This window comes from Coregonus clupeaformis, chromosome 29, assembly GCF_020615455.1.
Source record: "Coregonus clupeaformis isolate EN_2021a chromosome 29, ASM2061545v1, whole genome shotgun sequence".
In the NCBI taxonomy this organism is placed as follows: domain Eukaryota; kingdom Metazoa; phylum Chordata; class Actinopteri; order Salmoniformes; family Salmonidae; genus Coregonus; species Coregonus clupeaformis.
The window spans coordinates 51,261,144-51,287,700 of record NC_059220.1 but is presented as its reverse complement, the minus strand read 5'-3'; the positions used below and the strand labels follow the sequence as shown (position 1 = coordinate 51,287,700).

General features: G+C 43.6%; 1 protein-coding gene across 1 annotated transcript in view; it reads left to right on the top strand.

The window, feature by feature from the left end:
- The window catches only part of ros1 (c-ros oncogene 1, receptor tyrosine kinase), a 102,748-nt gene that overhangs the window by 56,951 nt on the left and 19,240 nt on the right, over window positions 1-26,557 (top strand). Inside the window, exons 6-14 of the mRNA XM_045209227.1 lie at window positions 1,533-1,671; window positions 3,078-3,248; window positions 6,621-6,719; window positions 7,126-7,284; window positions 8,588-8,701; window positions 11,087-11,273; window positions 14,014-14,104; window positions 21,685-21,749; window positions 22,191-22,320. Coding sequence (XP_045065162.1) covers window positions 1,533-1,671; window positions 3,078-3,248; window positions 6,621-6,719; window positions 7,126-7,284; window positions 8,588-8,701; window positions 11,087-11,273; window positions 14,014-14,104; window positions 21,685-21,749; window positions 22,191-22,320 — 1,155 coding nt within the window. The remainder of the gene's footprint in view (window positions 1-1,532; window positions 1,672-3,077; window positions 3,249-6,620; window positions 6,720-7,125; window positions 7,285-8,587; window positions 8,702-11,086; window positions 11,274-14,013; window positions 14,105-21,684; window positions 21,750-22,190; window positions 22,321-26,557) is intronic.

Here is a 26,557-nt window from a genome sequence, read left to right as displayed (position 1 = left end):
GGAATCATGTAGTAACCAAAAAAGTGTTAAACAAATCAAAATATATGTTATATTTGAGATTCTTCAAATAGCCACCCTTTGCCTTTGTCACGCCCTGACTCTGAGGACTCTCATTTGTTGAGTCAGGGTGTGATTTTCCTTGTTGTGTATGTTCCTATGTGTTATATTCTAGGGTTGGATCTAGTAGTTATAGATCTATGTTGGCCTGTGTGGTTCCCAATCAGAGGCAGCTGTTGCTCGTTGTCTTTGATTGGGGACCATACTTAAGCAGCCTTTTGGCACCTGTTAGTTGTGGGATCTTGTTCTGTGTGAGGTTTGTTGTGTGTACCTTAGGACGTCACGTATCGTTAGTTTATTGTCTTTGTTCGTTGTGTTTATTCTATATATAATAAACATGAATGCATGTCATGCTGCGCCTTGGTCCTTCTCGTTCGTAAACGATCGTGACAGCCTTGATGACAGCTTTGCACACTCGTGGAATTCTCTCTACCAGCTTCACCTGGAATGCTTTTCCAACAGTCTTGAAGGAGTTCCCACATATGCTGAGTACTTGTTGGCTGCTTTTCCTTCACTCTGCAGTCCGACTCATCCCAAACCATCTCAATTTGGTTGAAGTCAGGGGATTGTGGAGGCCAGGTCATCTGATGCAGCACTCCATCACTCTCCTTCTTGGTAAAATAGCCCTTACACAGTCTGGAGGTGTGTTGGGTCATTGTCCTGTTGAAAAACAAATGATAGGCCCACTAAGCCCATATGTTTTGATTTATAAGACATTTTAAGGTTTGTATCATTCACAACTAAAGTTGCCAAATGACTCTAAATCTAGCGTATAGGACCTGTTTCAAATGATCACTTTTGCGCTCAACATAGCTCATATGTGCACTCGATCAGGAATGGGAAGAATATCCTTTCAATTTTATTCAGCTAAGTTAAATTATATTATTCTTACTATAAAGTCATTTAATATAAAATAATGACACAGAATTTATAAGCATATCTTGTCTGCTAAATGAACTAGCCTACAGCCTTCCATTTGCATTGCACATAGCCAGATAACATAAAGTAGAATATGCTATTCTGTTCTTCTGAAATACATTTTCTTCATATCATAATGTTTCTTTAGACCAGCCTAAAATAAATAATGGATTTATTGTGATGGTGTATATTAAATGGATTTATTACACTTTTTAAAAATGGTATATGTTCTAAAGGCATGCATCATGCGAGGAGGCCTGGAGATGCTAAATGTGTTTATGTTAATTAATGGTTAATTACCCTGAGATCTGCAGGCATTTGCATGACAGTTACCATCTGACAAAATGTAAGGATAAGGAAGTTAGGAAAGGAAATTAAAGGGGATGTATTAGATGATTTGTATGATTTATAAAAATATGTTGTTGTTTCTTTCCTCAATTGAGCACCTGTGCATTTTTTATTGAAGCTGGGCTGAAACGGGTCTGGGCAAACCAACATTAAATGTATAATATGTGCTAGAGATTGATGTAACACTGACTAATTTGCCATGGTAACAGGTGCAGAGGGGTGTCCACATCCCCCTGATCATCGCAGGTGGAGGTGGGGGACGTGGTTACAGCAGCCAATCGGACAGCCAGGATGAGTTAATGGACGACCCCAATGTACCAGGGCACAACGGAAAGTCTGGAGCGGCAGGTAAAACTTCCAACAACACAGTGTTTTGTGTTGTGAAGGACTGCTTGACAGTGTGTGTGTGTGCCTGCCTGTGCGCGCGCCTTTGTTGTGTGTCTGTTTGCTCGTTCCGGTGTGTTTGTGTGGGCGTCTGCCTCAGTGTTTGCCCCCAATCCATTCTGGCCCCCGGTGTCCCGCTCCCTTGGTGCAGTTTGAATTCAATACAACTACAGCCTTTTAAAGGCTGGCTCCCCAACTGAGTTCTATTAACAACTCAATATAAATATTTACCACTTTCATCTCTCAACCCACCCAGTGTTTTCAGTGTCTTGTGCTCCATTATGTGTTTCAAGTACATGTTCTGTGTGGCTTGTTTGTACTTAGAGCTAGAGTATGCTTTAGCGGGGATAGACAATGTTTGTTTACAGTATTGTATTACGTTGGTTTATATATTATAATTTTTTTGAGGAATTTACCGTAGAACGTTGCATTTGAGACTATGTACTCCAGTTTTGTGGTTTGTTTATGGTAATAGAAAATGAGTTTCATAGGAGCGCTACCTATGTGCATAGTAATATTTATATTTCTTACTAGTAAAACAAGACAGGACAAGATGACAAGCTTGCATGCCTATTATTTTCACAATTTGTCTCTCTCCGCTTCTACCCGGGGTGCAAACACACATTACCTCTACATTACCGTTATTTTTTACACATCTCTGTATCCATTATTCAATCATTTTGAGTCATATTCGGCTGTTCAGTAGGCCTTAGACTTACTGTGAGTGTAGCCCGGTGAGCGCAAATGAAAAATTCACTCTGTCTGGTCTGTTTGCTGTTTGTTGCTGGCGTAGAGTTTTCTATTTTTAGAGGTTTTGGATATACTTGTTTGTCTCAATCGAGTGGTGGGAGAGAAGAGGAGAAAATAGGGCAAGACGCAAGCCGGAAGAGTTTGTGTAGGATTATTTGTGGGTGTCTTCGTGCTAACTACAGCCCAAGCCTGGTTTTGGCCCCTACTACAAGCTACTGCCAAGTCTCTATCAGATAGAGAGGTGGTTACTGTCTTTCTGGCTCGGCGCTGGAAGCATTCCTGTTGCTTTTTCAGACAATGGACCTGAGTGTGAATGGGTGGATGTTAGGGAGTTTCAATCAAATTAATCATAATAGTATCATCTCCCATCCATAAGAACAACCTTTATCTACATGTTGGTGCCCCATATGAGGATGATCCTCTACATTATGGTGCCCCATTTGAGGATTGACTTGCAACTTTCAAGGACTGTGACTATCCAGGAATCAATCAATCAAGCATTCAATCAATGATTCATTGATTGATTGGCTATCCAGAAGTTGTCTGTAAATGTGTGTACATTATTTAATCCAGTGTATAACTGTTTTAGTGTTTGTCCTTTATATCTTTGTGTGTGTTAGGTGGAGGCGGAGGTTGGAATGACAGTAACCCTGGGTCTCAGGGTGGGAGACCCCTCATACTTGGAGGCCAGGGGGGGCAACCCTGCCAGGTGTTGGGCTGGAAGACCCGAGGGGGCTTCGGGGGAGGGGGAGGCGCCTGTACATCCGGTGGTGGAGGAGGGGGGTATAGAGGTAGGTAAAAAATATTTACAATAAATATACAGTATATAGTAACATGACTATAAAGCAATGCAGTGCATTCGGGAAAGTACTCAGACCACTTGACTTTTTCTACATTTTGTAACGTTACAGCCTTATTCTAAAATTGATTAAATCGTTTTTTCCCTCATCAATCTACACAAGATACCCCATAACGACAAAGCAAAAACAGGTTTTGAGAATGTTTTGAACCCCCCAAAAAATGACATTTACATTAGTATTCAGACCATTTACTCAGTACTTTGTTGAAGCACCTTTGGCAGCGATTACAGCCTCGAGTCTTCTTAGGTATGACGCTACAAGCTTGGCACATATGTATTTGGGGAGTTTCTCCCATTCTTCTCTGTAGATCCATTCAAGCTCTGTCAGGTTGGATGGGGAGCGTCGCTGCAAAGCTATTTTCAGGTCTTTTCAGAGATGTTCGATCGGGTTCAAGTCCGGGCTCTGGCTGGGCCACTCAAGGACATTCAGAGACTTGTCCCAAAGCCACTTCTAAGTTGTCTGAGAAACCAATCTTGGTTTCATCAGACCAGAGAATCTTGTTTCTCATGGTCTGAGAGTCCTTTAGGTGCCTTTTGGCAAACTCCAAGCAGGCTGTCATGTGCCTTTTACTGAGGAGTGGCATCTGTCTGGCCATTCTACCATAAAGGTCTGATTGGTGAAGTGCAGCAGTGATGGTTGTCCTTCTGGAAGGTTCTCCCATCTCCACAGAAGAACTCGGGAGCTCTGTCAGAGTGACCATTGGGTTCTTGGTCACCTCCCTGACCAAGGCCTTTCTCCCCCGATTGCTCAGTTTGGCCGGATGGCCAGCTCTAGGAAGAGTCTTGGTGGCTCCAAACTTCTTCCATTTAAGAATGATGGAGGCCACTGTGTTCTTGGGGACCTTCAATGCTGCAGACATTTTTTGGTACCCTTCCCCAGAGCTGTAACTTGACACAATCCTGTCTCAGAGCTCTACGGACAATTCCTTTGACCTCATGGCTTGGTTTCTACTCTGACATGCACTGTCATTCGTGGGACCTTGTATAGACAGGTGTGTCCCTTTCCAAATCATGTCCAATCAATTGAATTTACCACAGGTACAATCAAGTTGTAGGAACAACTTAAGGATGATCAATGGAAACAGGATGCACCTGAGCTCAATTTCGAGTCTCATAGCAAAGGGTATGAATACTTATGTAAATAATGTATTATTTGTAATACATTTGCAAAAATGTCTAAGAACCTGCTTTCGTTTTGTCATTATATTGATGAGGGCAAATTTTTTTTAAATTAATTTTAGAATAAGGCTGTAACGTAACAAAATGTGGGAAAAGTGATGCACAGTATAACAATATATTACATTACATCTTCAGTCTTATCTTAACATCCAATAACAGTCAAAAGTTTGGACACACCTACTCATTCAAGGGTTTTTCTTTAGTTTTACTATTTTGTAGAATAATATTGCAGACATCAGAAATTGAATCTTGTAGTAAGCAAGAAAGTGTTAAACAAATCAAAATATATTTTATATTTGAGATTCTTCAAATAGCCACCCTTTGCCTTGATGACAGCTTTGCACACTCTTGGCATTCTCTCAAACAGCTTCATGAGGTAGTCACCTGGAATGCCTTTCAATTAACAGGTGTGCCTTCTTAAAAGTTAATTTGTGAAATGTCTTTCCCTCATAATGCGTTTGAGCCAATCAGTTGTGTTGTAACAAGGTATCGGGGGTATACAGAAGATAACCCAATTTGGTAAAATACCAAGTCCATATTATGGCAAGAACAGCTCAAATAGGCAAAGGAAAACAACCGTCCATCATTACTTTAAGACATGAAGGTCAGTCAATATGGAAAATTTCAAGAACTTTGAACGTTTCTTCAAGTGCAGTCTCAAAAACCATCAAGCGCTATGATGAAACTGGCTCTCATGAGGACCGCAACAGGAATGGAAGACCCAGAGTTAACTCTGCTGCAGAGGATAAGTTCATTAGAGTTTCCATCCTCAGAAATTGCAGCCCAAATAAATGCTTCACAGAGTTCAAGTAACAGACACATCTCAACATGAACTGTTCAGCGGGACTGTGTGAATCAGGCCTTCATGGTCGAATTACTGCAAAGAAACCACTACTAAAGGACACCAATAAGAAGAAGAGACCTGCTTGGGCCAAGAAACATGAGCAATGGACATTAGACCGATGGAAATCTGTCCTTTGGTCTGGAGTCCAAATTGGAGATTTTTGGTTCCAACCGCCGTGTCTTTGTGAGACGCGGTGTGGGTGAATGGATGATCTCCGCATGTGTGTTTCTCACCATAAAGCATGGAGGAGGAGATGTTATGGTGTGGGGGTGCTTTGCTGGTGACACTGTCTGTGATTTATTTAAAATTCAAGGCACACTTAACCAACATCACTACCACAGCATTCTACAGCGATACGCCATCTGGTTTGGGCTTAGTGGGACTATAATTTGTTTTTCAATAGGACAATGACCCAACACACCTCCAGGCTGTATAAGGGCTATTTTACCAAGAAGGAGAGTGATGGAGTGCTGCATCAGATGACCTGGCCTCCACAATCCCCCGACCTCAACCCAATTGAGATGGTTTGGGATGAGTTGGACAGCAGAATGAAGGAAAAGCAGCCAACAAGTGCTCAGCATATGTGGGACCTCCTTCAAGACTGTTGGTAAAGCATTCCAGGTGAAGCTGGTTTAGAGAATGCCAAGAGTGTGCAAAGCTGTCATCAAGACAAATGGTGGCTATTTGAAGATTCTCAAATATAAAATATGCTTTGATTTGTTTAACACTTTTTGTTTACTACATGATTCCATATGTGTTATTTCATAGTTTTGATGTCTTCACTATTATTCTACAATGTAAAAAATAGTAAAAATAAAGAAAAACCCTTGAATGAGTAGGTGTGTCCAAACCTTTGACTGGTAGTGTATATATTGTAGATGTCATGTAGATTTTCAATAACTATCTGTCACTTTGACATTGTTGGTCCATAAAATGTTATTATCATTATATATCATTAGATAATATCATCAGGTAGCACTTTAGATTAAATTATACCTACTGTACATACCAGCGGTGTCAAACTCATTCCATGGAGGGCCTAGTGTCTGCGGGTTTTTGGTTTTTCCTTTCAATTAAGACCTAGACAACCAGGTGAGGGGAGTTCTTTACTAATTAGTGACCTTAATTCATCAATCAAGTACAAAGGAGGAGCGAAAACCTGCAGACAATCGGCCCTCCGTGGAATGAGTTCGACAAGTGCTATATACCATGGAGGTACAATCAGTTCACTGACTGATTGTGTAATTTGATTACCACGGCCATCCCCTTCCCTTTCTCTAGGTGGCAGCACCTCTGAAGCAAATGACCCAAAGCAGGACGGAGAGGATGGCTCCTCTTTCACCAACCCAGAGGGTGAGATCTTCCTGGACGCTCTGAAAGGTAACGGATTATGAAATGAGAGACAATTACAGTACACTATAGGGCGGCAACCGGCAAGGTAGAGGTTAGTGAGGCGGACGAGTAGTAAGGTTGCTGGTTCAAGCCTCAGGCAGGGCGATAAAGGTGGGAATTGAACAGGCAACCAGAGGCTTGCTGGTCTCTGCTCCCAGGTACCTTTCATTACTGTTACCCTTGAGCAAGGTACTTTGCCCATACAATTGCTCTGGCGGTGCTGCTCTGCGGTTGACACGGTGTTGCTCCCAGCCTATTCTATTCTATTATGTAGGCTAGTGCAGCTGGAACATTGTATATTGTGGGATGAGGAATAAAGCAAAGGGGCAGCATATACGGTGGGACAAATGCATGGGGCATATCCTTTGACCATTTCATGTGTCTGTGCCTGTAGGGATGGAAAGTGATGGAGAGGTGATCATCGGCCCCGTGCAGAACTGTAGCCACTGTGAGACGGGCGAGTGTCATGAGATCGAGGAGGGGACCATGTGTTACTGTGAAGAGGACCTCGTACTTGCCCCCGACGGTGTCTCTTGTGTCAACGCATCAACAGGTCAGAGACACACATACACACACTCTCTCACTCTGACGCACACACACACACACACTCATTTACATTTTAGTCATTTAGCAGACGCTCTTATCCAGAGCGACTTACAGTTAGTGAATACATATTTTTTTATACTGGCCCCCCGTGGGAAACGAACCCACAACCCTGGCGTTGCAAACGCCATGCTCTATCAACTGAGCTACATCCCTGCCGGCCATTCCCTCCCCTACCCTGGACGACGCTGGGCCAATTGTGCGCCGCCCATGAGTCTCCCGGTCGCGGCCGGCTGCGACAGAGCCTGGATTCGAACCAGGATCTAGTGGCACAGTTAGCACTGCGATACAGTGCCTTAGACCACTGCGCCACTCAGGTGTCGCCACTCACACACACAAACACACACACACTCTCACACACATACCCTTTGAAATATAACATAGTCATTGATGAATAGAATAGCATTCTACATATAAATGAAACCATAATTAACCTTCCTTAAATCATCCTCCTAAAAGTAATCTATTAGCAGGTGTTCTATACTTTATTGAATCCTACTCATAGGAAATGCTTTTTAATGGTGTAGTAATAATGCACTAATTGTTAATTTTTTGGGGATAAATTCTTAGGATAGCTTGTAACATCAGGTATCTACAGTATGTTGGAGGTGAAATCATTGTTCCATATTACTCTTCCAGTCTTGGGTCAAAAACATAGGTCACATACTTTTAAAAACTTCAAAGGTTAGAACTTGAAAATATTTTCATGTGTGCTTGATTGACCTTGGAGTTTGCATTTTGGGGACTATACCATTGGTGACCATTGTGCAGCACATGGAAAGTATTGAGATAATATGTAGTATGCAGGTATGCCGGCGCTAATAGAAGTTTATAATGGTTCTTGTCTGGGTAAACAAAGATTCTGAGCCACCCCAAAAACATTCTCCAACACCCAAAGATGACCACAACAACAATATATTCTGTAGTGGTGGGCATAAATATCGATCATTTTATATGATATAGCTCTCAGAACATTCACACCTGGCACAATGGGCAATCAGCAAGCAGTTGTCTGGGCTTAACAGAGCTCTGGAAGTCAACAGAAAAGTGAATGTTTTTTATAAAACCGATATCTAACATTATCTTATCGGGAAAAGAATGCAGCTGATATGGGAATAGATTTTCCATATCTGTATCCATCCATAGAATTAGGAATTAGGACTCATGCCCTTCACTAATATTCACTTAATTTTGTGATGCTCTTCTAATAAGATGTATTTGACCCAGGTCTGAACTCTTCTCTCCCCTGGCAGAGGTGTCTCCCCTGCCACCCCAGCCCTCCCTGTCCCATCTGGCCCTGTGTCTGTCTGTAGGGACCTCAGCCCTCATCGCTGCCCTGCTGCTAGCTGTGTCTGGAGTCATAATCAGTGAGTGGTGAAATGCGTCGGATACACACATGTGGTTGTGTGGCACACACACACACGCAGGCTCATGCGGACTCACACAGGCACACACACATGCACACACACATTTTGGTGTAAGGCCAATTAAAAACATGTAGGTATTTGGGGTTATCTATACATACTGTGAGAACACAACACACACCATTGCATGTGAACACATGTTATGTGCGCACGAGCACACGTATGTGCATACACACACACAGGAAGATTGATGCACACACACAAACACATCATTTCATTTGCACTCTGCACAAACACACACTTTTCCACACTGCCACTCACAAAGGCTGTAGATTCCCTGTAGATTTCTACACAGAATCAGAAAGCGCTTGCTTACTGGAATAAATACCCTTGGGGGTTTATACGCTAAACGTTGCTGCTGGCTGCTAGCTGACAAGAGTGAGCGCTATCGCACGCAGACACATGCACTCGCTCATTGAGCCGTCAAGCCACACATCACAACAACAGCAGCATGATGTGCTGGTGGGGGAAGAATGATGAATTACACGCAAGCATGTGGGCGTGCACGCACACACACTAATTAATTAAACACGCTAATGATAGACATCAAGTTAAGCAGCAGTTGACAGATCTCATACATTACCACATTACCACTAAGTCCACATGTTCCACGACTAATGTGTTTATAGCCCGGGTCAGGACCATTTCAGTCTCTCTGCTGCCGCGCTCTACACTCTTAGAAAAAAAGGTTTAGATTTGTTCCTAAAGGGGTACAAATGCTTGTCACTGGGGTGGTACCCTGTAAGGTATGTCCTTTGTACCTTTAGTTACAGGTACATATTTGTACCCCAGTTCATACCTCAGATAGTACTTTTCTTACATACAGTGCATTCAGAAAGTATTCAGACCCCTTCACTTTTTCCACATTTTGTTACATTACAGCCTTATTCTAAAACGGATAGAATTATTTTTTCCCCTCATCAATCGACACACAATACCCCATAATGACAAAGCGAAAACAGGTTTTTAGAAAAAAAAAACATATTTACATAAGTATTCAGACCCTTTGCCATGAGACTCGAAATTGAGCTCAGGTGCATCCTGTTTCCATTGATCATCCTTGATGTTTCTACAACTTGATTGGAGTCCACCTGTGGTAAATTCAACTGATTGGACATGATTTGGAAAGGCACACACCTGTCTATATAAGGTCCCACAGTTGACAGTGCATGTCAGAGCAAATACTAAGCCATGAGGTCGAAGGAATTGTCCATAGAGCTCATAGACAGGACTGTGTCGAGGCACAGATCTGGGGAAGGGTACCAAAACATTTCTGCAGCATTGAAGGTTCCCAAGAACACAGTGGCCTCCATCATTCTTAAATGGAAGAAGTTTGGAACCACCACGACTCTTCCTAGAGCTGGCTGTCCGGCCAAACTGAGCAATCTGGGGAGAAGGGCCTTGGTCAGGGAGGTGACCAAGAACCCGATGGTCACTCTGACAGAGCTCCAGAGTTCCTCTGTGGAGATGGGAGAATCTTCCAGAAGGACAACCATCTCTGCACCACTCCACCAATCAGGCCATTATGGTAGTGGCCACATGGAAGGCCCTCCTCAGTAAAAGGCACATGACAGCCCGCTTGGAGTTTGCCAAAAGGCACCTACCGACTCTCAGACCATGAGAAAGAAGATTCTCTGGTCTGATGAAACCAAGATTGAACTCTTTGGCCTGAATGCCAAGCGTCACGTCTAGAGGAAACCTGGCACCATCCCTACGGTGAAGCATGGTGGTGGCAGCATGATGCTGTGGGGATGTTTTTCAGTGGCAGGGACTGGGAGACTAGTCAGGATCAATGGAAAGATTAACGGAGCAAAGTACAGAGAGATCCTTGATGAAAACCTGCTCCAGAGCGCTCAGGACCTCAGACTGGGGCTAAGGTTCACCTTCCAACAGGACAACGACCCTAAGCACACAGCCAAGACAATGCAGAAGTGGCTTCGGGACAAGTCTCTGAATGTCCTTGAGTGGCCCAGTCAGAGCCCGGACTTGAAACCGATCGAACATCTCTGGAGAGACCTGAAAATAGCTGTGCAGTGACGCTCCCCATCCAACCTGACAGCGCTTGAGAGGATCTACAGAGAAGAATGGGAGAAACTCCCTAAATACAGGTCTGCCAAGCTTGTAGTGTCATACCCAAGAAGAGGTGCTTCAACAAAGTGCTTCAACAAAGTACTTAGGTGCTTCAACAAAGTACTTAGTAAAGGTTCTGAATACTTATGTAAATGTCATATTTCAGTTTTGTATTTGTAATAAACTTCTAAAAACCTGTATGTCTTCACATATCTGTCCATATTTCCTCATAATATATTCATATTCTTGTCTATGCAGTGTACAGACGGAAGCACATAGAGCTACAGTCCATTCAGCTGGAGCTCCAGAGCCCAGACTGTAAGCTGAGCAAACTGAGGGCCTCCACCATCATGACCGACTACAACCCCAACTACTGCTTCGCTGGGAAGAGCGCCTCTGTCAACGACCTGAAGGAGGTGCCCCGACGCAACATCTCCCTCACCAGGTAAAGCTAGCCTGTAAAAATAGTCATAATCAACAGCAATATAATATATGCCATTTAGCAAATGATTTTATCCAAAGCGACTCAGTCAAGTGTGGATAAATGTTTTGCGTATGGGTGGTCCCGGGAATCGAACCCTCTATCCTGACATTGCAAGTGCCATGCTCTACCAACTGAGCGACAGAGGACCACAAAAAAAAGAACAACTAGAATACGTTGTTGTTTTAGACTACACCCAAAAATGAGTTTCTGGAACACCACAGGTGTTCATTCCCTAATACTGACAAAGTGTAACAGCATCAGCTCTAATAAAGTGTTAATTTAAGTCGGAATTTGCAACACCCATGGAGTTAGGGACCCAACACTCTTGGGGTGTTAGCGTCACACTATTCCGGTGGGTCACATACTGTATACACACTAAGAAAGTGTTACATTTAATACTGTGGGTGTAAGAATTCTGATCTCAAATTTGTAGTGTAACTAAAATTCAACTCATGCTTTTGAAAAGCATGGCCGATTTCATGTTCAGTATCACTAAATTACTATTACATTTGTTTGCTGAGATGAGTTCAAATGGAATCAACAGTTGTGTTTTTGCTAAGTAGTGATGGGGAAACAAAGCTTTCTGAAGCATTGAGGCTTTCCAGCCAATCCTGTTGAAAATAAGTGCATTTCTCGAGACTTTGATCAACAGAGTGTACACTAGTGGCACCTGCTGATCAAAAGAATTTAGAGCAGCCAAATTATTGTAGATGACGTCCCACGCGCTATAGCGCGTGCGCAGTGTAGCCTTTTTGTCTTCTACTGGTTGTTTGACTAAGTGAAGCTTTGGACTTCATTGATCATGTACTTCTGATAAAATGATACAGGCATCGACACACTGCTTTGAAGTGCACTGCTTAGCGATTTAAACGCATGTCTCTGAGCTCCGGTATCAAACGTAACATCACTATTGTTTGACATAAATTTCCGCCTGAGGCGAAACATAGTTGGTATTTGCTTCTCAAACTGCACAACCAAAACGATTTGAAACATTTTACAAAGTACTTAGGAATGGAAATGAGGATGTGAGTCATAACATATGCCACTTCCCTGCTGAAAAAAACAGCATAGACCATCATACATTTCAAGCTGGTCCATGCTGGTCCATGCTGGTCTATGCTTGTCTATGCTGGTTGGTGCTGGTCGGATGCTGGTCAATCAGGTCTGACCAGCATGGTCGAGCTGGTTCTGCTGGCCGACCAGCATGGTCTAGCTGGTTATGTTGGCAGACCGGCATGGCCCCTAACTTCGTTCAGTTTTCACTGGTGACCAGCATTCATTGTGTTTTTGCTGGTGGCCAGCTTTCATTGTGTTTTTGCTGATGACCAGCCTTAGTTGTGTTTTTTGCTGGTGACCAGCCTTCGTTGTGTTTTTGCTGATGACCAGCCTTAGTTGTGTTTTTTGCTGGTGACAAGCCATTGCTGTGTTTTGGACACTGGTGACCAGCATAAGCTAAAGCAAAACCAGCATCAAGTCACATATGCTGGCTAGCAAAGTGATGTTTAATTCCTATTAGAATCCAGTCAGAGTGGATTCCCACAATCTCCATCATATTTCTCATCATGCTCTATTGCAGATTTGTTGAATTGTTTGTTTTAGTGTCTGTGTTTTTGCATGTACATTGATTGATGAATTAACCAATTAATTTATCTTATGCTACACAAAGATAAATAAACCAGGGATGGGCAACTGGCGGCCAATTTGTATGGATGTGGGTGTGTAGACCAAGAGCCACTGTGGCCCCTCATGATGGGTTCTGTTTTTTTGTGGCCACCACCCCCATCAAAGTTGCCTATCCCTGTTTTAAACTAATCCAAATCTGTTAGTTGGATTTATTGCACCCGTTACTGAAAAGGTTGTTCCAGTTTAGATGGTTTAGGTAGTCTCATTTATTCATCTTTCTAACCCTGGCAGTCATTCTGAATTCAGATTTAGGCTGGATTCCAATAGGAATTAGACATCACTTTGCAAGCCAGCATAATGTGACTTGATGCTGGTACGCTGGTAACCAATGTCCAAAACACAGCAAAGGCTGGTCACCAGCAAAAACAAAGCAGGGTTAGCAGACACTTTTATCCAAAGTGACTCATAGTACAGTACATTTTTAGCTTGTGATCCCTGCAGGAATTGAACCTATGACCTTTGATTTATTAACACCATGCTCTTACGACTGAGCCACACAGTACCAGAAAGCATATCTTCAGCTGCCTTTGAGTGGAATGTCAGTTGTTCCTTCTCCTTTGCAAAGTAAAGCAATTCAGTAAAATGACTTCCATGCTAAAATCGGAAGAATCTTCCTAATATTTGAAAACTGATCAACCTCATTTAAATATTATACGGATGGTAGTTTCACACGGTAGTTGCCTGTACCAACCCACTGCAATGTTCTCACAAAGTACCAACATTACAGCTGACCCAGTGAACCCTGAAAGCCATGGCATTTATTGTTAGGAGGCGTCAGTACTTCAGATGTCAGAGAAGGTTACATCACTGTGAAAGGCTAAGCTATCCACCTGCTGCACATACTGTCCATAGGCCCACTTTCCTTCCACTCAGTAATCAATGACCTCAACTGTAGAAAGATTACTAAGTGCTGTGTGTGTGTGTGTGTGTGTCTGTGTGTGTGTGTGTCTGTGTGTGTGTGTGTGTGTGTGTGTGTGTGTGTGTGTCTGTGTGTGTGTGTGTGTCTGTGTGTGTATAGGGGTCTGGGACATGGTGCCTTCGGTGAAGTGTATGAAGGGATGGCAGTGGGGATACCTGGAGAGCCCAGTCCCATGCAAGTAGCGGTTAAGGTGAGCCCTGACACAAACAAACAAAACAACAAACAAACAAGCAATTTACACACAGAATATACAGGGCCTCATACATCACTAGTATCAGCAATAATGTGTGTGTATTTTGTACATATGAGCATTTTATTCAATAAGGGGGGAATTCTGACCCGGAGTAAAGCCGCATAAATGGAATGTAATTCCCTTTTCATGCACTTTTCTCTCTACGTGTATTCTGATTTTGCACTTAAATCATGAGAATAGCATGCTATTCACCCATTATTAGTTTGGGGTGCGGATCAAAGAAATGAAGGTGTGGCGGTGTCTTCAGATAAGTTGAATTCTGACCTTGACTTAATTACATCATAATTCCACCACCTTTACGCACGAGGAAACGGTGAATACGGTTCCAAGTGGAACAACATCTAATGTATTGTTTTCCAATAGAAATAACACCATTCTCCATGCACTGTAATTTACAAATTAATGAGAGCTATTGATAACAGCTAGGTCGTTTGGATAAGGGGGTTGTAAATATAAATGACAATTGTTTTATATATTTTACCTTATGGTCACTGGAGACAAATGTGAAACCAGTCATATGGCAGCAAACTGAAGCATATCAACATATCACGGTAGCCACCGTCACTTATACCCACATACATTCATAACTGTCACTTTAGTGTTAGTTCCCTTACATTTTGCATCATTCAATTACATCATTAGTTTACCTTTATTTTATCTGTCACGTTCGTGTGGTTGATCCTGAGGATCACTAGCAATAGTGGATCATATTAGGCTAAGGTATTACAAGTTGTGCTATAATTTGGGACATGTAGCATATTTGAGTTAATATGGAATGCAGACCTTACTTTCCTCAACTTCCAATATTTCATGGAATGAACAATTGAATATGGCAACTTTCAGGATTAATCAAACCTCTATTTTTTATTCACCAATATCTTTTGTGCGTAAAGGCTCTCCAAACTGTCAAGGGGTGCTGAAGGTGGGTGTGGTGCATGAATCAAGCGCAGGACGCAGAAGCTCAGTCCAAAAGACTTTAGTGCAATATTCACGTAGAAAATAAGCACAATAAGCCCGAAGGCGAAATAACGGCGCACACAGGCGTCAAACAAACGGCGCACTAACATGTGCGAAAAACCTCTCCAAAACACTGGAGGGAAGTACGTAGCTCCAACACGAAACAGAAGAGCAATCACACACAAAGACAAACACACACAACGAGAACTAAATAGGACACTAACGAGGACTAACAAGACACAGGTGTACAACATCAAGACAAAACCAAACGAACATGAAACATAGGTCGGTGGCAGCTAGTACTCCGGGGACGACGACCGCCGAAGCCTGCCCGAACCAGGAGGAGGAGCAGCCTCGGCCGAAACCGTGACACAAACCTGTTTTTATTTTTATTATAAAATACTTTCCTAACCCTAAATAATATACAAGATCAGATAATTTTCTAATCTACCAATTGGTGCTGAAAAGGAGACTATAATGAGCTGGCCAGCAAGTGGGAGGGTTTTCAGCGGTTGAATTAAATGTATTCAGCGTGCGCAAGGGAGCCCGTTATGAAACTGCATAAGGTAAGTCTGAGTACCAACTACTGGGAAGTGCGTAGGAAAGGCGTGTGTAGGAAAGGCGTACATTTCCTAAATTTGAATCAGGCCCTAAACAATTTCAGTCGGATTTCTTAGCTCAAACACGTAAGAGGTCAAGTTTGAGAAATCTCACAGGTTTTGCATACCGGTTTGCATTTTTCATTGGAACAAATATACACTGCCGTTCAAAAGTTTGGGGTCACTTAGAAATGTCCTTGTTTCGGAAGAAAGCTATTTTTTGTCCATTAAAATAACATCAAATTGATCAGAAATACAGTGTACACTACCGGTCAAAAGTTTTAGAAGACCTACTCATTCAAGGGTTAATCTTTATTTTTACTATTTTCTACATTGTAGAATAATAATGAAGACATCAAAACTATGAAATAACACATATGGAATCATGTAGTAACTAAAAAAGTGTTAAACAAATCAAAATTGAGATTCTTCAAATAGTCACCCTTTGCCTTGATGACAGCTTTGCACACTCTTGGCATTCTTTCAACCAGCTTCAGCTGGAATGCTTTTCCAACAGTCTTGAAGTAGTTCCCACATATGCTGAGCACTTGTTGGCTGCTTTTCCTTCACTCTGCGGTCGGGGGATTGTCCTGTTGAAAAACAAATGATAGTCACACTAAGCCCAAACTACATAGGATGGCATATCGCTGCAGAATGCTGTGGTAGCCATGCTGGTTAAGTGTGCCTTGAATTCTAAATAAATCACTGACAGTGTCACCAGCAAAGCACCCCCACACCATAACACAACCTCCTCCATGCTTTACGGTGGGAAATACACATGCGAAGATCATCCATTCACCCACACCGCGTCTCACAAAGACACAGCGGTTGGAACCAAAAATCTCCAATTTGGACTCCAGACCAAAGGACACATTTCCACCGGTCTAATGTCCATTGCTCGTGTTTCTTGGCCCAAGCAAGTCTCTTCTTCTTATTGGTGTCCTTTAGTAGTGGTTTCTTTGCAACAATTCAACCATTAAGGCCTGATTCACACAGTCCCCACTGAACAGTTGATGTTGAGATGTGTCTGTTACTTGAACTCTTTGAAGCATTTATTTGGGCTGCAATTTCTGAGGCTGGTAACTCTAATTAACTTATCCTCTGCAGTAGAGGTAACTCTGGGTCTTCCATTCCTGTGGCGGTCCTCATGAGAGCCAGTTTTATCATAGCGCATGATGGTTTTTGTGACTCCAATTGAAGAAACTTTCAAAGTTCTTGAAATGTTCCATATTGACTGACCTTCATGTCTTAAAGTAATGATGGACTGTCGTTTCTCTTTGCTTATTTTTTTTTATTTTTCACCTTTATTTAACCAGGTAAACCAGTTGAGAACAAGTTCTCATTTACAACTGCGACCTGGCCAAGATAAAGCAAAGCAGTGCGATAAAAACAACAACACAGAGTTACATATGGGGTAAAACAAAACAAAGTCAAAAATACAACAGAAATACATATAATATACAGTGTGCAAATTTAGCAAGTTATGGAGGTAAGGCAATAAAATAGGCTATAGTGCAAAATAATTACAATTAGTATTAACACTGGAATGATAGATGTGCAAGAGATGATGTGCAAATAGAGATACTGGGGTACAAATGAGCAAAATAAATAACAATATAGGGATGAGGTAGTTGGGCGGGCTAATTTCAGATGGGCTGTGTACAGGTGCAGTGATCGGTAAGGTGCTCTGACAACTGATGCTTAAAGTTAGTGAGGGAGATAAGTGTCTCCAGCTTCAGAGATTTTTGCAATTTGTTCCAGTCATTGGCAGCAGACAACTGGAAGGAATTGCGCCCAAAGGAGGTGTTGGCTTTGGGGATGACCAGTGAGATATACCCGCTGGAGCGCAGACTACAGGTGGGTGTTGCTATGGTGACCAATGAGCTAAGATAAGGCGGGGATTTGCCTAGCAGTGATTTATAGATGGCCTGGAGCCAGTGGGTTTGGCGACGAATATGTAGTGAGGACCAGCCAACAAGAGCGTACAGGTCACAGTGGTGGGTATTATATGGGGCTTTGGAGACAAAACGGATGGCACTGTGATAGACAACATCCAATTTGCTGAGTAGAGTGTTGGAGGCTATTTTGTAAATGACATCGCCGAAGTCAAGGATCGGTAGGATAGTCAGTTTTACGAGGGCATGTTTGGCAGCATGAGTGAAGGAGGCTTTGTTGCGAAATAGGAAACCGATTCTAGATTTAACTTTGGATTGGAGATTCTTAATGTGAGTCTGGAAGGAGAGTTTACAGTCTAACCAGACACCTAGATATTTGTAGTTGTCCACATACTCTAGGTCAGACCCGTCGAGAGTAGTGATTCTAGTCGGGTGGGCGGGTGCAAGCAGCGTTCGGTTGAAGAGCATGCATTTAGTTTTACTAGTGTTTAAGAGCAGTTGGAGGCTACTGAAGGAGTGTTGTATGGAATTGAAGCTCGTTTGGAGGTTTGTTAACAAAGTGTCTAATGAAGGGCCAGATGTATACAAAATGGTGTCGTCTGCGTAGAGGTGGATCTGAGAGTCACCAGCAGCAAGAGCGACGTCATTGATATACACAGAGAAAAGAGTCGGCCCAAGAATTGAACCCTGTGGCACCCCCCATAGAGACTGCCATAGGTCCAGACAACAGGCCCTCCGATTTGACACATTGAACTCTATCTGAGAAGTAGTTGGTGAACCAGGCGAGGCAGTCATTTGAGAAACCAAGGCTATTTAGTCTGCCAATAAGAATGCGGTGGTTGACAGAGTCAAAAGCCTTGGCCAGGTCAATGAAAACGGCTGCACAGTACTGTCTATTATCGATCGCGGTTATAATATCGTTTAGGACCTTGAGCGTGGCTGAAGTGCACCCATGACCAGCTCGGAAACCGGATTGCATAGCGGAGAAGGTACGGTGGGATTCGAAATGGTCGGTGATCTGTTTGTTGACTTGGCTTTCAAAAACTTTTGAAAGGCAGGGCAGGATGGATATGGGTCTGTAACAGTTTGGATCTAGAATGTCACCCCCTTTGAAGAGGGGGATGACCGCGGCAGCTTTCCAATCTCTGGGGATCTCAGACGTTACGAAAGAGAGGTTGAACAGGCTAGTAATAGGGGTTGCAACAATTTAGGTGGCTAGTTTTAGAAAGAAAGGGTCCAGATTGTCTAGCCCAGATGATTTGTAGGGGTCCAGATTTTGCAGCTCTTTTAGAACATCAGCTGTCTGGATTTGTGTGAAGGAGAAGCGGGGGGGCATGGGCAAGTTGCAGCGGAGGGTGCAGAGCTGGTGGCCGGGGTAGTGGTAGCCAGGTGGAAAGCATGGCCAGCCGTAGCAAAATGCTTGTTGAAATTCTCGATTATTGTAGATTTATCGGTGGTGATAGTGTTTCCTAGCCTCAGTGCAGTGGGCAGCTGGGAGGAAGTGCTCTTATTTTCCATGGACTTTACAGTGTCCCAAAACTTTTTGGAGTTAGTGCTACAGGATGCAAATTTCTGTTTGAAAAAGTTAGCCTTTGCTTTCCTAACTGCTTGTGTATATTGGTTCCTAACTTCCCTGAAAAGTTGCATATCGCGGGGGCTATTTGATGCTAATGCAGTACGCCACAGGATGTTTTTGTGCTGGTCAAGGGCAGTCAAGTCTGAGGAGAACCAGGGGCTATATCTGTTCTTAGTTCTGTATTTTTTGAATGGGGCATGTCTATTTAAGATTGAGAGGAAATTACTTTTAAAGAACAACCAGGCATCCTCTACTGACGGAATGAGATCTATATCCATCCAGGATACCTGGGCCAGGTCAATTAGGAAGGCCTGCTCGCTGAAGTGTTTTTGGGAGCGTTTGACAGTGATGAGGGGTGGTCGTTTGACCGCGGACCCGTTACGGACGCAGGCAATAAGGCAGTGATCGCTGAGATCCTGGTTGAAGACAGCGGAGGTGTATTTAGAGGGTAAGTTAGTCAGGATGATATCTATGAGGGTACCCATGTTTACGGATTTAGGGTTGTACCTGGTAGGTTCGTTGATAATTTGTGTGAGATTGAGGGCATCTAGTTTAGATTGTAGGATGGCCGGGGTGTTAAGCATATCCCAATTTAGGTCACCAAGCAGTACGAACTCTGAGGATAGATGGGGGGCAATCAATTCACATATGGTGTCCAGGGCACAGCTGGGGGCTGAGGGGGGTCTGTAGCAAGCGGCAACAGTGAGAGATTTATTTCTGGAAAGGTGGATTTTTAGAAGTAGAAGCTCAAACTGTTTGGGCACAGACCTGGATAGTATGATGGAGCTCTGCAGGCTATCTCTACAGTAGATTGCAACTCCACCCCCTTTGGCAGTTCTATCTAGACAGAAAATGTTATAGTTGGGGATGGAAATTTCAGAATTTTTGGTGGCCTTCCTAAGCCAGGATTCAGACACTGCTAGAACATCAGGGTTGGCGGAGTGTGCTAACGCAGTGAATAACTCAAACTTAGGAAGGAGGCTTCTGATATTTATGTGCTGAAAACCAAGACTTTTACAGTTACAGAAGTCAACAAATGATAGCTCCTGGGGAGTAGGAGTGATACTGGGGGCTGCAGGGCCTCTACATCACCAGAGGAACAGAGGAGGACTAGAATAAGGATACGACTAAAGGCTTTAAGAACTGGTCTTCTAGTGCGTTGGGTACATAGAATAAAGGGGGCAGTTCTCCGGGCGTTGTAGAAAAGATTCAGGGCATTATGTACAGAAAAGGATATGGAAGGATATGAGTACAGTTCAGGTAACCCTAAGCGTTGGGTAACAATGAAAGAGATAGCGTCATTGGAGGCATCGATTGAGCCGGTCTCGGCGTGTATGGGGGGAGGAACAAAGGAACTATATGAGGCAGTTTGAGAGGGACTAGGGGTTCTACAGTGAAATTGTATAATAAGAACTAACCCAAACAGCAATAGGCAAGGCATAATTGACATGGGAGAGAGGCATAAAGCAGTCACAGGTGTTATTAGAGAGAGCTAAGACACAACTGGAAATAGCGATAACGTTTGGGCTAAGACTAAACAGAATAAACAGGACAGGGTACCGTGTAAAGGAACAGTCCAGCAGGCATCAGCTGTGCAGCTGAGTGATCATAAGGTCCAGTGAACAGCAATATGTGAGTCCGAGAGCAGTTCAAATTGGTGCTTCAGCACAGCTAGCAGGGAGCACAGTTGTAGTTTGCGTGTGCTAGCGGGCCGGGGCTGGCAGATGGATCTTCGTGGGACGTCGCAACGGGAAGCCTGTTGAAACCACATCAGACTATTTCGTCGGCAAACCAGTCGTGTTGGATCGGCGGGGCTCAGTGTCAACACTAGGAGGTCCCGTCCGGTTGACAGAGAGGTAGATAGCCGGGAGATGGGCCTGAGGCTAGCTCAAGGCTAACTGGTGCTTGCTATAGGGCAATGGTAATGGTAATCAGCCAACAACAGGTTGCAGCTAGCTAGCTGGTTGTGATGATCCGGCGCTAGGGTCCAGTGATTTCTTGCAATAATATGGACTTGGTATTTTACCAAATAGGGCTATCTTCTGTATACCACCCCTACCTTGTCACAACACAAATGATTGGCTCAAACGCATTTAGAAGGAAATAAATTCCACAAATTAATTTTGAAGAAGGCACACCTGTTAATTGAAATGCATTCCAGGTGACTACCTCATGAAGCTGGTTGAGAGAATGCCAAGAGTGTGCAAAGCTGTCATCAAGGCAAAGGGTGGCTATTTGAAGAATCTCAAATCTCAAATATATTTTGATTTGTTTAAAACTTTTTTGGTTACTACATGATTCCATATGTGTTATTTCATAGTTGATGTCTTCACTATTATTATACAATGTAAACAATAAAGAAAAACCCTTGAATGAGTAGGTGTTCTAAAACTTTTGACCGGTAGTGTAGATTGATCCCTAGCACTGCAAGACAATGTCTATGTTCTTTCTGAATGTCCTCATTGTGTGTTCTGTGTATGTGTAATATAGACACTCCCTGAGGTGTGCTCTGAGCAGGATGAGCTCGACTTTCTCATGGAGGCTCTCATTATCAGGTAACACACACACATGTACACACGTGTAAAAACACAAACTCACACACAAACTCACACAGTCACACACACAAAGCTTTGGTTGAGGACATATTACAAACATGCTCCTACCATGGCAGACCATTCTTCAACAACCATGCAATAACTTTTCCTTTCTGACCCTCTTCTCCCACCTTCCCCCGCTCCTCCCTTCCTCCTTCCCCCTCTCCTCTCCCCTCGTCCATCACTCTCTCCTTCCTCCTTCTTCCTCCCTCGTTTCTTCTCTCCTCCCTCCTTCCCTCTCTCCTCCCTTGCTCCCCCTCTCTCCTCCCTCCTTTCCTCGCTCCTCCCTTCCTCCCCCTCTCTCCTTCCCTCTCCTCCCTCATTCCGCCTCCTCCCTCCCCCTTTTCTCCCTTCTTCCCTCTATTCCTTCCCTCTCTCTTTTCTCTGTCTCTCCCCCTGCAGTAAATTCAGCCACCAGAACATAGTGCGGTGTATAGGGGTGAGTCTTCAGGCCCTGCCACGCTTCATCCTACTGGAATTGATGGCTGGAGGAGATCTCAAGAGTTTCCTGAGAGAGACGCGGCCCAGACTGGTCAGTTGAGTTGCCTGCTTGTTCCGTGTATTTCAATTATATCAGTGTGTTAGTTGACAACGTTATTACATTAGTTCACAGTGCAGGTATTTTTGCGGCATGAAAATGTAGCCTTAAGTGTTTTGCTCACAACAACAGGAGACGGTACCTTGGACCAGAGAGTTCTGAAATCTTAAAGTGTGTTTGACTACATTTGCCAAAATGTAACAACAAGGCGCATAGAGAGCAAAATACATGAGTTACAATATGTTCTTTGTTAGTATTGGTTGTGGATCTTTGCTTGCCTTCATTAGGATAAACGCAAAAAAATAAGTGCTAGTTAGTATCAAAAAAGTGTTCTTAATTTTGTCCCTGTAGGGGAACCCATTTCTGGGCTGTGGAGAACCGTTTGATATTGGTTCTTTGAATAACCCTTTGTATAACCATTGATATGGTTATTCATTACACTGCTATAACCCGAGGGTTCTTCATTACAATGTTAAACATTTCCCGGCTACTGGTTATCGTGAAAATACAGTAAATATACAAAAACTTAATTATTTTTTATCTGGATTAAGGTATTATTGCTATAAGGGACAGTATGCTGCAGTATTCTGATTACTTGGGAGTCAATCTTGTGATTTGAACTCACAACCTCTCGGTTGCCAGTGAACTTAATTTCCTGGTACACCACCGGGTCTGTGGGTATAATAGAGATTGTTTAAAGATTAGAACCAGTAGAGTCGGACATTCTGTAATTTGTCCCTATGAGGGAACCCTTTTTCGAACCCTTCGATTTTTTTCAACCCTCTCACAAGGAACCATGGTGGGGTTCTTTGTTTTGTCCCTGTAGCTGAACCCAATTGGGTTCTACATAGAACCCTCTCATGAAGAACCCTCTGGTTGCAGGGTTTTGTCATCTGTCCCTATAGGGGAACCCTTTTGAGTTCCATTTAAAACCCTTTCATGAAGAACCCTCTGGTTCCAGGTAGAACCAATGACAGGTTCTACAGTTATACTTATAGGATACTTCAGATGCGCTTATGCCACACACTGTTAGGTACTCACATGGTACTGGTCAGTACCTTTAAGGGTAGCGTAACATGAGGAATCCCAAAAAATTGTCAAAAGCCACCAACGGACCCCCACACCAATCCCACCCCAACAACCAGTATCAGTTCTCTATGTCTAACAAGTTGTATGGAGCTGCGACTTTGGAGTATTGTTTCTTCATACTATGTAATGTATTCCCAGTGAATTGGGTGATGGTTATTTTCCCCTGTTCAGAGAAATGTGTCATTTAAGTTGGTAGGTTTATATCCCAACATACATCCTGATATAACCAGGTTCTGACCACTAGATGGTGCTGTTCCTACTATTAGGTGGAACAAGTGTGAATACTTCCCCCCTTAATGTTAAAGGGATAGGTCACCCAAATTACAAAATGACATATTGGTTTCCTTATGCTGTTGGCATTCTATGGACAAGTTATGACAGCAATCCATGCTTTGGTTTTGTTTAGCTGGCTACTGTTTCAAATACGATTTTATTTGCATTTATGGCACAAATCCAATGCCAGTCAATGGTACCTATATTAGCATTTTCGCGCTTCATGTCAAAATCATCCTAAAGTATCTAAAAATGTATTGTGTAACTCAATGAAGTTACTTATATTATTTGGACATGAAACACAAGCTAATATAGGCACCAGTAGCTAGGTGTCCATCCAATTTGCGACAGATTTCCATGCAAATATTATACAATCTTTTCCATCAAAACTGACTTTTTGTGGCTAAAAGGCTGTGGGTGATGACGTAGCGCACACAAACAACCACTTTTGCGCTAAAGTTATCATGTACCGAATGTGTTTTCATTGCATTTTCTACTCTATCAATGGTTTTGTCACACAAACTGTTGCGATAAATGTCAAACTTGCCCAATTCGCTCATTCTCTCTAGACAACAGTTTTGCTGATAAAGTGGACAGGACAGGTTAGGTTACACACTGAGTATACAAAACGTTAAGAACACCTGCTCTTTCCATGACATAGACCAGGGTTCTTCAATTCCAGTCCTGGAGGGCCGAAACACCTCTGTTTTTCATCCTCTCCTTCTAATCAGGGGCTAATTCAGACCTGGGACACCAGGTGAGTGCAATTAACTACCAGGTAGAAATAAAAAACAGAAGTGTTTCGGCCCTCCAGGACCGGAATTGAAGAACCCTGACATAGACTGACCAGGTGAATCCTGGTGAAAGCTATGATCCCTAATTGATGTCACTTGCTAAATCCACTTCAATCAGTGTAGATGAAGGGGAGGAGACAGGTTAAAGAAGGATTTTTAAGGCTTGAGACAATTGAGACATGGATTGTGTTTGTGTGCCATTCAGATGGTGAATGGGCAAGACAAAATATTTAAGTGCCTTTGAACGGGGTATGGTAGTAGGTGCCAGGCTCACAGGTTTGTGTCAAGAACTGCAATGCTGCTGGGTTTTTCACGCTCAACAGTTTCCCGTGTGTATCAAGAATGGTCCACCACCCGAAGGACATCCAGCCAACTTGACACTGTGGGAAGCATTGGAGTCAACATGGGCCAGCATCCCTGTGGAATGCTTTCGACACCTTGTAGAGTCCATGCCCCGATGAATTGAGGCTGTTCTGAGGGCAAAGGGGGGTGCAACTCAATATTAGGAAGGTGTTCCTAATGTTTAGTATACTCAGTGTATGACAAGATGGATAACAGCAAGATCATTGTTCTTTGTCAATTGGTATCTTAGCATACAGATTACGACCCTCAAAATGTATTGGAAAGGAGCATCAAGCTGATCATCGTGCACTTTCACTACCCTGTGAAGTTCATGATAACTTATTTCATCTGTTTATGCTTTTTAAAGTTGTAGTGGGAGGACCGCACAATATAGCACTGTGTGATTGCAAATTTACATCATCTACACACAATACCCCATAATGACAAAGCTAAAACTGGTTTTTAGACATTTTTGCAAAAAAAAAGGAGAAAATAAATAACACATTTACATAAGTATTCAGACCCTTTACTCAGTACTTTGTTGAAGCACCTTTGGCAGCAATTACAGCCTCGAGTCTTCGTGGGTATGACGCTACAAGCTTGGAAAAGAAAAGGAAAGCCGCACACTCTAGTAGCTCAGATGCAATAATTTAATAACCTAATAACCAACGATTCGACAGACAAGCTGTCTTCATCAGGGTATAATGACAAACACTGCAGGTCACTAGTTTATATAGTGTCAAAGGACACACGCAGGTGTCTGTAATCATGGCCGGGTGTGGCCAAATAGCATTGGTGTCACGTTAGTTTACAGACGGGTCAGACCAAGGCGCAGCGTGATATGCATACATGTTTATTATACAGAATAAACACAACGACAAAACAACAAACTAAATGAAACGTGAAGTCCAAGGTAGACACAAACAACATACCTTACACGGAACAAGATCCCACAACACCTAATGCCAATAGGCTGCCTAAGTATGGTCCCCAATCAGAGAAAACGAGCGACAGCTGCCTCTGATTGGGAACCACACCGGCCAACATGGATCTACACCACATAGAATATCACACCCTGACTCAACAAATAAGAGTCCCCAGAGTCAGGGCGTGACAGTACATCCCCCCCCAAAGGTGCGGACTCAGACCTCACAACCTTTACTTAACAGGGTAGGGGCCGGGTGGGCATTCTGCCTCGGAGGCGGATTCGGCTCCGGGCGTGACAACCACCTATTCTCCGCCTCCCTGTTGCGCCCCTGGTCTGGTCTGGACCTCGGCGCGCTGCTTCCCCTCTCCTTCCTCCCACAATACTCCAAGCCCTGTCTGGACCCTGGTGTGGGAGACCCCGAACCTGGAGAGGGGCTGACGTCTGGGTCTGGACTGGAGCCGCTGACCGGAGCTGGACCGGGCACCGGTGGAGCGGACTGCTCAGGTTCCGGACTGGAGCCGCTGACCGGAGCTGGACTGGGCACCAGTGGAGCGGACTGCTCTGGCTCCGGAGTGGAGCCGCTGACCGGATCTGGACTGGGCACCGGTGGAGCGGACTGCTCTGGCTCCGGACTGGAGCTGCTGACCGGAGCTGGACTAGACCCCGGTGGAGCGGATTACTCTGGCTCCGGAGTGGAGCAGCTAACTGGAGCTGGATCAGGCACCGGTGGAGCGGACTGCTCTGGCTCCGGAGTGGAGCAGCTGACCGGTGCCGGACCAGGCACCGGTGGAACTGGCACGGGCCG